Raw genomic sequence first — 18,525 nt, 5'->3', positions numbered from 1 at the left:
GCGTAGAAAATGAGAGGTTTGAATTTGTAATTTAAACTTCAAAGACCGAAGGTGTAATTTATTTTATCAACGAAGCAATTAAGCTGCAATTATTGATAATGATGATTGTAATAATCATGACAATTGATCACAATTAATTCAAAACCATATAGAATTGTGTATATATTGTCTTAATTTGTCTACATCTGTATATGTATGCACTTTCTATTGATAGAAATAAGACTTTTCCTAATGTAATACGATATATACATGATGTTATTCGTTTTCCTAATTTTTTAATTATTTTGTAATTTAAACATTGATGGTACTAGTATAGAATAATTTCATTATGCAACGCGAGGGTATAATGAGTTGGAGATATTATTCTTTTATTTCAAAATATAAGTTGTTTAAGATTTTTGACCGAGAATTAAGAAAGCAGTTAATTCTTGTAAATTTTAACAAAACCAAGAGTAATTTGATCAAATTATTATTTTCCGCAAAACTAAGTTTATCTACCTATCAATATTATATATAAATGTGGAAATATGAGGGAATAATGAGATTTTTAGTAGCACCCTTGATGAAATTTAGGATATTCTAAAATAATCTTGGTCATAGCCAATTAAAAAATTACATTTTATTAGTTGATTGAATATATTTATAAGAATTATTTTTTAAGCCAATCATATGTGATCTGATTGTCTTTTTACTTATGTGAAGAGTGAGAGGTCTCGAGTTCGAATCCTCTCAACCACAAATATTTTAATCAATTTGGTGAGTTGAGGGTTATTCATTGTTTTTAATCAATTTGGTGAGTTGAGGGTTATTTATTGTTATATAGTCCGTAGTATTATTTTAGCCAATCAGGCCTCCTAATGAATAAAAAATTATTTTTTAAATAAATATATATATAATTAAGCATTTTAAAATTTTAAGTTTTAGCTTTATTAAATTTATTTTTAAATAAATAAATATGATAATGAGTCATTTGAAAACTGTTTTATATTTTATTAATTAAATATTTAATTCTTTTAGGATATAGATAAAAAAAAGAAAGAAAATATATTTTTTTTATTAATATTATTTTTTTCGTTTGTATGATTTGATTGAATATTTTTAAAAAAATAAAATTTTCAAATAGAATATATAATATTTTATTTAGGGGATAGATAAAAAAATAAGAAAAAATTATATTATTTTTATTAATATTTTTTTTATGCTTGTAAGATTTGGTTGGATATATTTTTTAAAAAGTAAATTTCTAAATAGAATTTACATAATTAAATCTGAAGGCGTAAACAATTGAAAATTTCAATTTAAAAAAATATATAATATTTTATTGATATATCTATATCTATATACATTGAAACGTGTATTTTTTTTTTTTTTTTGTTAGGTGAGTTTTGAAAGAGTTTTAATGTAAATAATAATTTTATGTTTTTTTGGTTGCTGAATAATTTGTAACGACTATCATTTTAATTTAGTAAGAGATTTATATCTTCGTTACAATAAATAGATGACCTTTGATAATTAAGCATTTTAATTTTCTTGATATTTTTTCTCTTCTATTTTAAATCTGTTTGACTTAAAAGAAAATAATGTTTAGAAAACTGAAAAAAAAAATTAGAACTATATATTTTTGTTCGGAACACTTTTTGAGGTTTTAAGAAATTGTGTGTATGTACATATATTCCTTTATCTGATACACTGGATAAATAATACTATGACTATAGCCAGAGTGATTTTCATTATCAATTCAATAGTAAAAAATAATTTATTATTATTTTTCATTATATAAATATTAATTTGGGTTGAGAGCAGAGGGTTCGAGATTTAATGATGGCTTGATTTGTTGACTAAAGGATTATGTTTAGGGATTAATTTGAACTTTATTTTAAGACTACTTCATTATATATAAATAGAATTAAGTACATAAGAAGTAGCATTACAAGTAATTTTTACGACAAAGTGTAATATAAATTAACCATTTGTATTTATTTTAATCTAAATAAAATTTATATTTTAATATTATATAGATAAAAAAATGAGTATATAACCAGTAAAGTCAACGTAGAATGTCATAAAAAATTTTAGTAATTTATAAATGTAGTTATTTATATCTAATATAAATAAGGATAATATTGAAAAAATATCATTTATTATTTATTGAAATATTTAAAACGTCTCATATTTTGAGACAAAATAATCACCCAATATTTTGGGACCGAGAAAGTACAAAAGAGGTGGTTTTTTCAGTTAATAGTTTGCATACTCTCATGGCAGAAACCACTCAAATCAAAATCAGCTAGTTTTCAAAATCAAAAAATTTATATCAGTTTATTGATTTAAAGTTATGCGTCCTTCTATTTTGATGACTAATAAAATAATAAATTGAATTTATTCTCATGCGTATTTGCACTAAGTCTTTATGCAGGAAGTTCAAAATGGATCAAATTACATTGAAGAATCAAATTATTCCAATTGAAGATTAAGAATAAAGACATATTTAAAGAATTGAAGACTTATTGATTAGTGATTTAGAATTGTAGGATTCACATATTAATGTTAAAATAGAAAGAAAGATTAGGTCAAAATTAAGCTTACATTATTTTTATCTTTCTTTTAGTTTTTCAAAAATAATATACAAAAGATTTTATTTTTCATAAAATAATATCTTGACAAATTTAGAGGGAAAATATCTCATAAATCCTATTTTCTAATTTTAAAACATATGGCTTTGTGATCTAAAAAGATTTTTAATGGGAATTATAAAATTCAAATGACTGCCTTGTTGTAATTTTTATTTATTTACCTATTCGGAAAAACTTATCTAAACCGTATCTATGACTTTATTTATGAACTAAATCAATAAAATTAAAAAATTTTATTGAAACAAGAGTATTTCTGACTATATATTTAAAAAAAAAAATAAAATCAAAACACTTTTTAATTTCATTGGTTTGATCCATAAGTGAAGTTATGGATCCAGTTCATATATTTTAGATAAGAGTCCAAAAGTCCCATCTCTTCCCTCTTATTTCTGCCACCATTTTTCGTCTTTTGGTTCTTTGTTTCTAACGTTAACTTTCATCTCTCTAAAGGGAAGAAATGTGTTTCGTTTTATAAATATTGGCTTGATAGAAACATTATTTTTATGAGAGATATTAATTACTTGTTGGTAAGTTTTCAAAATTTAAATTCTCTCATCTTTCTTTTTCTTCGTACTTCTCTGTGTAACATCTAAGAGAGGAGAAAATCAATTCTTTAAAGAAAAGTTTTCAAAATCAAAACTTGATTTCATCTTTTAAAACTTTTGTCTAAAGCTTAACTATGGCATATCTATCTATTTATTATTGGTTTGTGAAATCTAGAGAATATATAAGTTTTTAAAACTCGAATCTTGTGATTTAAAAGCTTTATAAAAACTTGTGTAGGGGTTTCAAACACCCATCTTGTGTAAGAAGAAGTCTTCTAAGTTTGCTAATTTTTTGGAAAAACCAGTAAACTTTTCTAGTTCTTTAGAAAAACTAGACGTTAAGTTTTCCAGTTCTTTGTAAAAACTAGTGACGTTTAAGTTTTTTGGTTCTTTGCAAAAATTATAGGATAAGTTTATAAGTACTTTAAAAAAAGAATTGTGGGTTGTGGTTAGTGTTAAGAATTAATCTCAAATAATTCCACAATAACCTAGATCGTGCAAATCACTAGATTCAACTAAATAGATTGAATAAGAAAAGGTTGCGTACCTGACATCGTTGTTCGTCGATCTTGATGTGTAGAATTAGGTTTGCAGCCTTCCAGAGAATTGAAGAATCGATTTTGCGGAAGCAGTACGAAAGGAACGTAAAACTGAATCGTATTCAACTCCTCTGGGGACCACGACCTTTATATACCTGTAGGGTTAGTACAATTCCTATTTCGGTCCTTTAACGAAATAGGAATTATATAATGGTCTCTACACTTAATATCTATAATTAGTTGATACCTCAATAGTCAATTATTCACAATCAAGACCACATTTGAAATTGACTTTACAATTGGACTGCTGTACATATTTAATTTTACATATTAAGCCCACAATAGAAAATTAAATCCAACAATCTCCCACTTGGGCGAACATATGTTAAATAAAATACATACACCAAAATGAGCTCAACAAACGCAGTCATACAAGGTATCCAAAAACAATCTCGTCCATTAGTTATATTGATAAAGAGCTGAAGAAACATTCGCCATAGATCTCATGACTAAGTTCATCATCAACTACATTACCAATATCCCTAAATGACATAGATTCATTATAGAAGTGTAGCATGAAAACTACATGTAATGTGATCATCATGTCTGTTTCCAACTGGTCACCAACAAAAGTGAGATCAAGCAAAACAATAATAGTAATACAGAGTGTAACCATCAACCAAAATGAGTACTCAACAAAATTTCATAATAAAACATATCCAAAACAAAATAGAGCATTCAAAAACATAATGTATACATAAAGAGCAAACTCCCACTAAAACTAGACAGTCTTAAACAAAACGATACCCATATGAGCGGTGTGCTCATGGAAAACTTTCGGTATCACTGCCTTTGTAAGCGGATCCGCAATCATAGAGTTTGTTCCAATATGCTCTAAGGATATCTGTCCACTCTGTACCCTCTCCTTCACAGCCAAGAACTTAATCTCAATGTGTTTTGATCGAGAAGAGCTCCTGTTGTTGTTGGAGAATAAAACGGCTGACTTGCTGTCACAATACAACTTCAGTGGTCTTTCTATTCCACCTACTACACGCAGCCCAGTGACAAGGTTTCTCAGCTAAATAGCTTGATTGGATGCCTCATAAGATGCTACAAATTCAGCTTCCATGGTGGAGGTTGCCACTAGAGTTTGTTTCACACTCTTCCAAGAAATAGCACCGCCAGCCAATAGAAAAACGTAGCCAGATGTGGATTTTCTACTATCTTGGCATCCAGCGAAATCAGAATCAGTATACCCAATGATCTCAAGCTGATCTGATCTCCTATATGTGAGCATATGTCCCTTAGTCCTCTGAAGATATCTCATGACTCTTTTGGCTGCTTTCCAATGATCCATTCCTGGATTGCTGAGATATCTACCTAACATGCCAACTATAAAAGAAATGTCTGGACGAGTACAAACTTGAACATACATAAGACTTCCTACAGCTGACGCATAAGGAACCTTTTGCATTTCCTGAATTTCAAGTTCACTCTTTGGACATTGTTGATTACTAAATTTATCACCTTTTGCAATAGGGGTATCCAATGGTCTAGAATTCTGCATACTAAATCTCTTGAGCACTTTATCAATATAGCTCTTTTGTGATAATCCAAGAATACCTCGAGAACGGTCTCGATGTATCTGAATCCCTAAAACAAAAGAAGCTTCACCTAAATCTTTCATCTCAAAATGCTTTGAAAGAAAAACTTTGGTTTCATGTAGCAAGACTTTACAATTAGTAGCAAGAAGTATGTCATCCACATATAAGACCAAAAAGATAAACCTACTCCCACTGAACTTATGGTACACACAATTTTCAACAGTATTTGCCTCAAAGCCAAACGAGACAATTACTTGGTTGAATTTAAAGTACCATTGACGAGAAGCTTGCTTGAGTCCATAAATGGATTTCTTTAATTTGCATACCAGATGTTTTGGATCTCCAATTATAAAACTTTCTGGTTGCACCATATATATTGTTTCATCAATGTCGCCATTGAGAAACGCAGTCTTAACATCCATTTGATGAAGCTCAAGATCAAGATTTGCAACTAAGGCCATGATTGTCCTAAAAGAATCCTTCGAAGAAACTGGAGAGAAGGTTTCTTTATAGTCAATCCCTTCCTTTTGAGTAAAGCCTTTTGCTACAAGACGTGCTTTATATCTCTCCACATTACCTTGAGAATCCCTTTTGGTTTTAAATATCCATTTGCAACCAATGGGTTTCTTTCCTTCAGGTAATTGAACAAGATCCCAAACTTGATTGTCTTGCATAGACTTATACTCTTCGTTCATTGCCTCAATCCACTTATGAGAGTCAGAACTCTGCATGGCATGATAGAAACTAACTGGATCATCATCTATCATGTCTACAGTATCCTCATGTTCCTGAAGAAACACTATATAATCATCTGGAATAGCACTTCTTCTCTCCCTAGTAGATCTCCTCAAAGGCATTTGAACAGACTCTAATTCTTGAGGTTGTTGAACTTGTTCTTGAGGAAGAATAGCATTGTCTTGAATTGGATCTTGAATAGTGACAGGAGCAACTGGAGTCTGTACGCTATCAGAAACAACAAAAGGAATGAGAACCGAATCATCCTTACTTGGTTCCTCTTCAAAGACAATGTTTCTTTCTTTATTTCTCCCTCCAAAATCAACATCCTCAAAAAATGTTGCAATTCTCGTTTCAAAAAAAAGTTCTGGAAGTAGGATTATAAAACTTGTAACCCCTAGACCGCTCAGAATATCCAACAAAGTAGCTGCTGATAGTTTTGGAGTCCAGTTTTGTTTCATTCGGCTTGTAAGGCCTTGCTTCAGCTGGACATCCCCAAACATGAAGATGCTTTAGACTAGGCTTACGTCCAGTCCAAAGTTCATAAGGTGTTTTAGCAACTGCTTTAGATGGAATCCTATTGAGAAGATAAGCTGCTGTCTTTAACGCTTCACCCCACAGAGACTCTGGTAAAGTAGAATGACTAATCATACTCCTTACCATATCCATAAGAGTCCTATTACGTCTCTCAGATACACCATTCATGCTGGGTGTACCAGGCATTGTATATTGAGGGACAATTCCACATTCCTGTAGGAAAAGCGCAAAAGGTCCTGGACGTTGTTCGCCTGAACCGTCATATTTACCATAATATTCACCACCACGGTCAGATCGAACAGATTTAATCTTCTTTCCTAGTTGATTTTCAACTTCGGCTTTATAAGATTTAAACACGTCCAAAGACTCAGATTTTTCATGAATGAGATATAAGTAACCATAACGAGAATAGTCATCAATGAATGATATAAAATATCTTTGGCCATTTCTAGTTGCAATATGGAATGGACCGCAAATATCTGTATGAATCAGTTCTAAAACATTGGATGACCGAATGGCACCTAGTCTCTTTTGTTTAGTCTGTTTTCCTTTAATACACTCAATACAAGAATCCAAACCTGTGTAATCAAGTGTATCTAAGATACCATCAGAAACAAGACGCTCAATTCTTGATTTGGATACATGACCCAAACGTCTATGCCAAAGTACAGCTGAGTTATCAATATTCAACTTTCTTTTGGTACCTCTTGTAGTAACATGCAGGGATTCATGATAACTAGTATCAATGTCTAACATATATAGATTATCACATTCATTCAAGCAACCAGTACCCAAAACTTTTGAATTCATAGATAAAGTGAATATACTGTCTCCAAAAGAACAATGAAAACCAGATTTGTCCAAAAAGGAAACAGAAATCAAATTCCTTCTAAAAGAGGGAATAACAAAAGTATCTATAAGATCCAAAAAATAGCCAGTACTTAAACATAATCTAAAATGTCCAATTGCCTCTACTTCAACCAGATCGCCATTTCCCACATAGACGTATCTTTCACCGTCAGTTGGCTTTCTGTAGTTGAGGCAGCCCCCTCTTTGCAAGCCAAATAGCAAATTTAGGACAGTCCTTTCTCAAGTGATCCGTCTTTCCACAAAAGAAGCATTTTGGCACATAAGGCTTCTTTTGTACTGGATTAACAGCAGTAGCAGCAGCAGGTTTCTCAATAGCCTTTTCAACAGTCTTTGCAAAAGGCCTCTTTCTTTTCTTGTTCTTGCCCTTCCCAGCTGAAGAAACAAAATGAGCACTCTCTCTTTTGTTAGAATTCATCTTTTCCTCCTCATCAACACAATGAGAAATGAGCTCGTTAAGAGTCCATTTATTCGGCTGACAATTATAGGAAGTCCTAATTTGTCCATACTGAGAAGGAAGAGAATTCATAACCATATGGACTAAAAGGTCATCTGGTAAAGCCATACCCAGCGCCTTCAGTCTCTTTGCAATCTGAGACATGCTAAGAATATGCTCCCGAACACCACCATTGCCAGCAAACTTCATGGAGGTTAATTTTCCTAAAAGTGTTCCCACTTCGGCTTTGTCATTCTTGACATAAGCCCTCTCCAGCTCGGCAAGATAGTTTTGAGCATTGTTCTTTTCAGCTGAGACAGAGTCTCGAACATGTTCTGGGACTCCTTTCTGCATGATCATTAGACCTAAGCGATTAGAACGCTCCCACTTCTCATACTGAACCCTTTGAACATCAGTGCTCGTATCAGTAAGAGGAGCAGGTTCGTCCATCCTGAATGCAAGATCCAAATCCATACAGCCCAGAAAAATCATAATATCTGATTTCCAAGACTCAAAATTTGATCCCTCAAGTTTAGGGACACAATCAGGATTAAATGACATGTTAGCTGACATCGGAGAAAATAAACAAATAGATAAGTATAAGCTCACAATCCACAAATGAAACAATTCACATAAGTAGAGATTAAAAAAATGGAAATAAGATACAGACACAACATTAATATTCTCATATTTGGATGTAAAACATTAACTTGTAATTAGTATCTCAATGCAGCAATCAAATATTGATAACATAGTCCTGACAAACAATAAATCTTCCTTTGGGCCGATATATCATTGTCATGGAAAATAATCAAACAATTATCACATATTTATTGCCAAACATGTATTCAAAACTCAGCCAGATAGCAACCTTCCTTTGGGCCGATTAACTATCCGCAACGAATTCTAATACACCTGTCTAATATTCTAAAATAAATCAATTCAAGCAATAGAGGTCACTTTGGTGACTTATTGATCAAATCAATTTATTTTAACAAATATCAAACACAATAGGGACTTAATCACTCCAAAATTTAATCTCAAGTCGACAAATTAAATCATTTAATTGTAATTAAAACAAAACAATTGCAATTAAATGAATTGATTGTCTAAATATTTAATAATCTAAAATTATTTAGTCCAAAAAAAAATTATAATCTAGTCTTTAAGTCACTAAATTTGAGACTAAATTATAAAATAGGACTAAATATATTTGAATAAATAAAGTTCAGGGTCTAATCGAAAGAAAACAGAAAATTAAAGCCTAATCTGGAGTTACAGAAAATTTAGGGCCTAATCTGAAATTACAAAAAATTTAGGGCCTAATCTGAAATTACAGAAAATTTAGGAACCAATATGAAATTACAGAAAATTAAGGGACTAATACGAAAAAAAACATAAAATTAGGGATCTAATATGAAATTTTCCAGGGACCTAACTGTTATTTTCCATCCCTAACCTAAAAAACAAAACGATAAGGGACGGAAAATAACAGGTTCCAGCCCCTTTCCGCCGCCAACAATGGAGGTTTTTTTTTTTTTTTTTTTTTTTTTTTTTTCTTTTTTATTAAACAAAACCCTCAATTCGTAAATAGTAGGGTAAACAAATAAAAACATACGAAAATCAATCTAAAATCTAGCAATTATGCACAAGGCTCTGATACCACTTGTTAAGAATTAATCTCAAATAATTCCACAATAACCTAGATCGTGCAAATCACTAGATTCAACTAAATAGATTGAATAAGAAAAGGTTGCGTACCTGACATCGTTGTTCGTCGATCTTGATGTGTAGAATTAGGTTTGCAGCCTTCCAGAGAATTGAAGAATCGATTTTGCGGAAGCAGTACGAAAGGAACGTAAAACTGAATCGTATTCAACTCCTCTGGGGACCACGACCTTTATATACCTGTAGGGTTAGTACAATTCCTATTTCGGTCCTTTAACGAAATAGGAATTATATAATGGTCTCTACACTTAATATCTATAATTAGTTGATACCTCAATAGTCAATTATTCACAATCAAGACCACATTTGAAATTGACTTTACAATTGGACTGCTGTACATATTTAATTTTACATATTAAGCCCACAATAGAAAATTAAATCCAACAGTTAGTTCCAAATGTTGGGATTATTCAATTGTAAAATGCTTTATTCTTGCCCTTGAAAAGAGTATATTAGTAGAAAATCTCAAGATAGTTTCTTTAAGAGTGAATGTATCCGAAACAAATGTTAAAACATTATAAAATCTTTTGTATTGATTTCTTCTCTTTTCTATTTCTTTATCATATTACTTGATTTCACTCACTCGTACACTTACATTTTGACGATATGTATGAATATTGGTTGATTAAATGCTATATGTGCTTAAAGGTGTGAACTTTGTGCTTAGAAATTACCTTGAACAAATTCTAAATTCCGGTTACAGATTCAATCTGCTTCGTAATAGAGATTTACAAATAATTTTGAAAAGAATACTTTTAATAATAAAAAATTTATAAAACCCAATTCACTCTCCTCTGAGTATTACCCATCGGGACCTACACAATCAATCCATCTTCCTTAAAAAGATTGGAGACCGTACATCGATCTCATGATTTGAAGGATTGAATATATATTCCATTTTTGGTCTCTTGTTACAAATTTAGACCTTGCTATATCTTCTTCTGCTACAATTTTGGAATCTCTTCTTACTCGTTGCTTCAAATTCAATGTGGATGACTGGATGGTTCTTCTCGTGATAAACCAGGGGCATTCGGTATGGGCGGGTTGCATAAAAACCAGAAAGGTGGAGTAAAATATGTGTTTTTTGAGGGCTATAAAACGGATTATAGTTTTTGCTTTCTAGATTCAAAACTGAAGGATTTCTCATTGTGTTATTTCCAAGAAATTTTCATTTGCTATTCAACAATTTTAATTCTTACCGTGCTGACATTATACAAGTTGAGCTGTTGTTTGTTTCTTCAGATTTAGCAGTCATTTTCTACATCCACGCCGAGCCCGGTGTGCTGCACTTTTTTCTTTACCAACTTTAATAACATTTCTCATCTTAAGAAATATCCTGAATTTGCTGGCCTTGCTCCACATCTATTATATCTTTAATTAGTTACTTCATTTTTTATTTTTTGGGTTGTTGGAAAATAGTTTGGAAATTATAGATGTATTCTTGTATTTGGCGTTTAAAGATGTTTTGAACGTGTTTCTTTTACTTAAATAATCTAAATTAGGTTGGGTATAAGCGAGTAGCATATCGGCTAGGGTTAGTATTTTGATAAATTAATTTTTTTCTGAACATTATTATTTAAATTAATTCTTTGCTGATAAAAAATAATTTCATTAATATTGAAACTTTCCGGTTTATTTTTTCTTATAAAGTTATTCAATCTCTTTTACCACTAACTACTGAAATTAATAATATCATTAATATTCTCTTAAATTAATAAAAAATTTAAATTTACTTTCTTTCAATATTCTATAAATTTCTAAGTTTTTTAAAATTTTGTTTGCAAGTTGAACATGTGGAAAGAGTTTTCGGATCGGTCCCCACTAAATACATCTGCAGGGAACTAAGTCCGAACCGGATTAGGCACTCCCTGATAATGAGGTACAGATACTGGTGGTTTATACAAAAAAAAAAATTTATTTAATGTTTTTATTGTTTTATTCCAATTGGCTTCGAGATTTATATATATATTTGATATAATGAGATAATATAATGAGCGGAATATTGTTTTAGCAAAATTATTTGGTTTTAAGCACACCAAAGTATAGCCTAGTGGTTAAATGTATATATGATCTGACAATAAATTCACATTTAAATTTCCTTCCTTATTGCTTAAAAAAAATTATTTGGTTTTAATAGTTTTTGTTAGAATTCAGATTTACTTTTACATGAGTATAAAATATTATTTTTAATATTATTCTTACAGGCTATTGGATTTTTTATTTTATCCCAACATAAAAGTTCAATAAAAATTTATAAAAATGTAACACAGTGAACTTAATATAAAAATATCAAAACTGAATAACTTATACAAATTGAGATTTGTTGATCATACAGAAATTATTTAGTGAAATTAATGAAAATTTGATAATAAAAAATGAGAAGAATTTCATATTGCAATAATATTTTTAGGCCTTATAGCCACACTTGCTGATGAGCTTTTATGTTTCCAAAATGTCCAATTTTCAAAGGCTTGATCTGTCCAACTCGCATTTTATTTTCTTATGAATTGAAGTCCACAATCCACTTATCAACAAGCCTACTTATAATGGTTTTTTAGCTGAGTTTGACTAAGTTATTCGTATAATTAAATTTCAAGGACTAAATTGTTAATTAAATCCAATTTCAAAGATTAAATGATAATTTGTTCTATTAACATCGCAGTTGTGATTAAATTTAAATTATTAAGAGTCCGTTTTGAAGTTGTCATTATTAATACTTCTTCGGTCCTAAAAAAATAGTCTCATTTTTTATTTTCACACGGATTAAGAAATAACAATTAATATAGTTAAAAAATAATTTTATTCATATAACTTTCTTATTATGCCCATGATGAGCAATTGTATTGGAATAACGAGTAAAAATTAAGAAGAGATATTGAAAATAAGATAAAATTTAATAAGGGTATAATAAATAATTTAAGGATGAACTGAAATGCAAAGAAGGAAAAATTGACTATCAGGGAATATCATATTTTGAACAAAATTTATGAGTTAAGCTTCTATTTTCAAAAATTAACTAAATGTTTCCTCTATTATATTCTTATTCAACTAAATATTGATTCGCTATTAGGTTCACTTACCTAAATTCATTTGCTTATGCAATCTCAATCTCAGATTCAAATGGTTCATATTTTCAGAGAAGTTAATTCCTCTGCAGATTGGTTATTTAAATCCTCCTTCGGGTGTTTTATCCTGGTTAGCTCATGATTAGTAGGTGTTGGACACAACTAAGTAGTTTCTAGTTAGCTTTCTTTCTCTCTTAATATACCAAAGAAAAAAAATAGTGATTCTGTTAATTTTTTTTATTATCACTTTCTGATGCTGCAAAAACATCTGCATTTTCTTCCCTTGCCCTGCATATATATCACCTTGATGCATCCATTATCAGACAAGACCTTTTCCAATTCAAATCCAAGTGAGAGTTTGAAACCTGGCGGTATATTAAACCAGAAGCCATTGCCTGGTTTGAATTCTTCATCCAAGGTAAGCAGGAAGTCTAACAAGGAAGGAACCAGAATGGTGGGTAATGAAGTAAAGTGTATCAGTTTTGGTTTGTTGCTCAAACATTATGGAGAGATTTTCCTCGCAAAGAGCAGCTGGATCCATATTCACACGCAGAAGAATTGACGTAAAAAGTGAGTAAATTAACAAGAAAAAGAAATGGAAAAGATTTAAAATTGAGTACCTAAGTCAATATTTCATTCTTTATAGATCTTCATCTGTGTCTCTGTCTTTCCCATATATATTTTCATATCATACAGAAGAATAAACTTCATGCAATTTTGCTGTCTGTCATTTTTGTTTTCAAATTTAAATTCTTATCCTGGCTTTGAATGTATTAGGATTTTTCCTTGATCTGAATAAAACCTGGGTTTTGGCGATTAACAAGCTTCTCTAGGCTTATCAAATTGGGGAAAGAACTGGGTACTTTGACATATCTGATTTGGGATTTGATTGTCTTAGTGATCATTTTGATTTGAAGAACTAATAGTAGCTTCACAAAATCTAGAATATTGTCAAAGAAGGGCACAAGCTATGACAGAGGGATGTGTCAAGCAGGACAGGACAAGAAATAGAAAAGTGGGAAGAAGAGTGGAAAGAAAGAACAGATTCTAATAAAGTTAAAATTTACAAGTTGGAAGTGGTTTGTGACGTTTGGTTGAAGCCCTTCACATGGTAATATTGTTGTTGAGTGGACATTTAGACCCCACCCTTAGTTCTTCTTTGCCAATTGAGTATCTTACAGAAAAAGAATTTTCCATTGTTTCTTCAATTCAACCATCTTTCATAAGTAGAGCTTGATTTTTCCTTTTCTTTTTTTCATTCTGTGGTGCTAGCTTCTGCAGAGTAGAATTCATACTCAACTTCATTTATATAAGAAAAAAAGGAAGTTATTGGTGGTTACTGTTTTGACATTTGTTTGTGTTGTTGCATCCAAATTCAATGAATAGTTTTGGACTTTTAGAAAAATTATGAAATCTGGTTTTTCTTCTCCTCTTTCTCTTCCAACATCAAGTCCAAGAAATGGGTTGGTCTATTATTTTTAGGTTGTATTCGGGTGGTTATTTTTTATAGTATTCGATAACATAACATTTGAACAAGCTATCTAAACAGCTATACGCTATTAAAACAACTAACTGTCACCAAAACAACTAATTTTGCCAAATATACCTTTAAATTTTAGATTTTTTTGCTAAAACTACAGAAGTAACCAAATTGGATCAATACTCTGTAATCGTTTTAGGGGTTTATATTTGTGAACGATTAGATGGAGGTAATATCAAATTTGTTTTTTAGTTTCTTTTTATGCTTCATTTCATTGATTTCCTAATCTTCTAAATCTAATTTGATAAAAAGAGGATGTTATTTCATTGCCTTCTATCTTTGTTATCTAATTTACTTCTCTCAATCAATTCTAAAATTTCTATGCATTGCATTTATCAAAACATATTTCTTTGAGTGATGCAGAAAGGGACAGACAACCTTTGAATAGGTCATATACACTTATAATCCACATAAAAGATACATCAGCAGTAGATGTGATTGACCTAATTAAGTTCAAATTTTATTCATTAATTTAGCTCTTAAATCCCTTTCAAGGATATCAGCAACCTAACTAGTCTCATTTACCATCTTTATTATTTTCTTTTCTTTAAACAACTATTGGTATTTAATTAGTATTGCATCTAAATAATACATTTTGAGGCTACACAGCTCCTTAAGACCATACCCACCATCCTAAGGGCTCTTCCACCTCATGCTGTTGTTGCCCCGCGGTGACAAACACATCAGAGAAGTAACCCCGGCCATCATCACTTCCGTCGTCATCCTCTGATTGCACAGTACCGTCAGTTGGGATTACACATCCACCACCATAATTATGAAAAACTGAATCCCCACTGTCCAAAAGTTGTGGACTGTCCTCATCCACCACAGCGCTTCCGGCGCTTCCTGAACTTAGACGGTCCTCAACCTTGGCGTTAAGTTGAATGCCAGATGCATTGGGTGTAGTCACCTGCAGTGAGTAGTCGGTCTTTTGTCCCGGCATCGGCAGACCGGTCAATTCTTTGGCTTGCAGCTTCTCAGTTAAACCAACCACCTGCAATCCAATTATCATGTGCAAGAAATCATTAAAATATACTAATGAGTTAAAATTCTACTCAGAACCCAATTAGTAATCTCCATAAATAGAAGACATATTGGCTTTTTTTCACTTTATGGAAAGGAGTCTAAAGCATATTTTAAGAAAGTCACTGTACTATATTCCTTTTTAAAAGAAAAAAAATCAACTTTTTAAATAAACAGATGCTACATATATTTGCACGTATTACAGAACTCATTCAGGACCCACTATAAGCCAAGTCTCAATCACCCATTGCTAGGTGTCCAAAAAGAACTGGGAATTCGATTGAGAAAGACACCCACTCACTGTGTGTGTGTGTATATAATATATATATATATATGAGTCTGCCATTAATGTCACCTTCATTTCTCAGTGGAGGATAATGAAGAACTTATTTAAGTTGTCCAAAAGAACAAACTTCGTTTTGCTTTGTTTAAAGAATTCATTGAGTTGCTTTCATTTAGGTGTGCCAAGATTTGAAAAAGAAAAATTAAAGAAAAAATTAACTTTATGAAGAAAACTTAACTAAATTAATAATAATTAGCAAAAGTATATGTTTCTTATGTGGTAAAGTCAATACTCAGTACTTCATTATACTACCTTTCTATTTTTCCTGTGCATAAAAATAATTAATTCAAGAAGAAAGAAGAATCGAAATGTAAAACTGTGGTTTTTAGTTTATGTACCTCAGATTTAAGCTTCTCATTTTCTTTGACAATAGTGTCATAATTAGAGAGAAGTGACTCATAAGAAGCTTTAAGAAGGTCATAATCCCTCTCAAGCTGCTTAGTCTTCCATCGGGCCCTACGATTTTGGAACCACACGGCCACTTGCCTTGGTTGCAGCCCAAGCTTTTTGGCCAACTGGGTCTTCCTGTCCGGCTCCAGCTTGTTCTCTTCCTCAAAACTCTTCTCCAACAAATTCACCTTCATATCATAAAATTATATTAATACTTCAAATGGGAATATATTTATATATTTCTCTGTTACCATTACCTGTAAATTAAAGCAAAAGAAAAAGATTTCAAGATCTAGATTATATGTTATATGTCCACTAAAAGAAGAAAATTCCAATGTTTCGAATCTATGTTCTCTTGCTCAACTTGCTTGCTAAGGTCAACAAAATTAGGAAAATTCGAATAACAAAATTTTATTTAAGTTGGCTGTGATTCTGATTCAAACTTGTGAATTTACAGTCAGTAGAGATGACCAATTACTGCCAAATTAAAATTTTTTTGGTATAATAATTTGTTATTACTTATGATTTTATCCTATCCTAATACGAAAAAATATATTATGAGTAATTCTTTAAATTTGTATGCATCTAAAATTACGTGAAGAAAAAAAAAATTATAGTATGAATATTTAAGTTGGTTTGGACTGTTTTGAATTTGTAATTTCATATAGTTCTATAAATGTTTGGTTCAAAGAAGGTATTTTTTGACTTGGGAAAAAATATAAAGTAAGAATAATTTTTAAAAAATTAGTATTTTTATTGGCATGATTTATAGTATAATTATGATTCTCTCATAGATATCTAAAGAGAGACTTCCCCTTCACAGCAAATGAAAGGGAATTTGATTCTGATGATAAGGGCCATAAGGCTTTGAATTGGATATGCCATATCTTTTCACAAGGAATATACTAGATAGATAGCCAAATACTATTGTTGAAATAAATCAATCTTGGTATAAACCTGCTCCGGTGTAAGGCGGCGCTTCTTCTCCGGCAACTGTTCGTCATAATAGTCATCGTCGAACAAGTCTTCCGGTGAGCTGAAAAATGGTCTCTTCTTGTAGGTATCCTCCATGTTCAACAATCTTGGACCTTCAACACCATCCACGTATACACACTAATTAAAATTTCTTTTATATATCTTATATAGAAATTTCATGATTTACACTAATTAAAACCATGCTTATGATCACAGTTTATAGCTTCCAAGTCAGATTTGTTAAAGATGACAAAATAGAAAACACTAATAATAATAATAATAATAATAAAAAGTCAACTTGTGTTGTTATGCTAAATTCTGAAGCATCAGGTCGTCTTTCCTTGAAAGACTCATTTTGTTCCGCTTTCCTTCAATTTCTCAATAACCAAACAGAAAACATATCGTAAAGGTGGACGGCAAGTACATTACAATATTGAGAAAAATAATACTGAGATTAAAAAAAAAAAAAAAAAAAGTAAACTCAAACATCATACGCCAATTATGAACATATGAATCAAACATCCTGAATGATGATATTAAAATTATCTTTAAAATTGTGAAATTACAATTTTAAAGTGTGTTCTAACTTAAAAAAAAAAATAAACAAAAGAAATATTATAATTACCTCTGAAAACGGGGTCACAGTTCCCGAGGAACAACATGTTCTCATGGCAAGAAGAGGGATTAAAGAAAAGGCGTCCAGACTCCATCTTCACTCTTTGAAGCTAGACGTGTATATTTTTCTATATCCTCTGTGTCAGATCTCCGGCGAGTTTCAGTGATTCTCCGGTGAGACAGACACAAAAAATAACGTATAACAGAACTTTATGTATATGCTGTCCTTCTTGTATGTATTATATACGAAAGATAATATTGGTTAGAATAACATGAGCTTGTGGCGAAAGAAGCTGGTAGTCCACAGTAACCTCGCCGGAGTTTCCAACGGACAGATACAAAATCCCATCACGCCACCACTAATTTTGTTGTCTTTTTTTTTTTTTACAGTTGTTTTTATTTTTGCTTAGAAAGAGCTAGAAAAAGCCAAGAAAATTCACCAAATCTCCATAGAAATGGTGATGTGACTATCAAAAATGAAAAGTAATACAATTGCCGGTGCCGGAAACTTTTGGTTCCGGCGAGATAAAGGAGAGAATTTTAATTTAAATCAGAAGGTGTTGCTTCTAGGTGGTTTTTGTAACTAAAGTTTTGAGGAGTTTAGTTGATTGCATTTTATAATGGTGGAAGTGATTATTAAATAACGAAAGTACCCTTCTTAAATGAGTTTTTTATTTAAAAAGTGAGGGTGTTTTGGTATTCAGAGAGCGTAGTGGACTTTTACTGTCAGTGTTGACTAACGTACGCCGAGGGGTTGGATTGGGTTGAGTTGCCAGGGTGTTAAGTAAGTTGCATGCCCTGTGGTCGGATTATTGTCGGATCCCAGTCGGGCCAAATGGATAATGCTAAATCCATTGGCATTTTTATTGCCGGATCCGACGGGTTGCATGTGGAAGCAAGCCCAATTTTGCTTGCAAGGCATTTTTTTTTTCCTTTTATTAATTTAATCT

General features: G+C 31.3%; 2 protein-coding genes across 2 annotated transcripts; both read right to left on the bottom strand.

Annotated features, from left to right (window-relative positions):
• Positions 1–7,381: 7,381 nt before the first annotated feature.
• On the bottom strand, positions 7,382–10,003 carry LOC149492480 (uncharacterized). Its single transcript, XM_089715995.1, has 2 exons — positions 9,658–10,003; positions 7,382–8,462 (listed from the first exon to the last, which is right to left on the bottom strand). The coding sequence occupies exons 1-2, from the start codon at positions 9,662–9,664 to the stop codon at positions 7,612–7,614; spliced, it is 858 nt and encodes a 285-aa protein (XP_089572121.1). The 5' UTR covers positions 9,665–10,003; the 3' UTR covers positions 7,382–7,611.
• A 4,594-nt stretch (positions 10,004–14,597) lies between these two features.
• Positions 14,598–18,171, bottom strand: LOC105641804 (homeobox 1). The gene is made up of 4 exons (XM_012226424.4): positions 17,586–18,171; positions 16,943–17,073; positions 15,934–16,173; positions 14,598–15,223 (listed from the first exon to the last, which is right to left on the bottom strand). Exons 1-4 carry the CDS (start codon positions 17,668–17,670, stop codon positions 14,843–14,845), a joined length of 837 nt encoding a protein of 278 aa, XP_012081814.1. The 5' UTR covers positions 17,671–18,171; the 3' UTR covers positions 14,598–14,842.
• Positions 18,172–18,525: the final 354 nt, after the last annotated feature.

The sequence above is a fragment of the Jatropha curcas genome, chromosome 11 (genome assembly GCF_041381405.1).
Source record: "Jatropha curcas cultivar XTBG-Jc1 chromosome 11, XTBG_Jcur_1.0, whole genome shotgun sequence".
NCBI classification, from domain to species: domain Eukaryota; kingdom Viridiplantae; phylum Streptophyta; class Magnoliopsida; order Malpighiales; family Euphorbiaceae; genus Jatropha; species Jatropha curcas.
The sequence above is the reverse complement of the archived record's forward strand: the minus strand, read 5'-3'. Positions and strand labels throughout refer to the sequence as shown.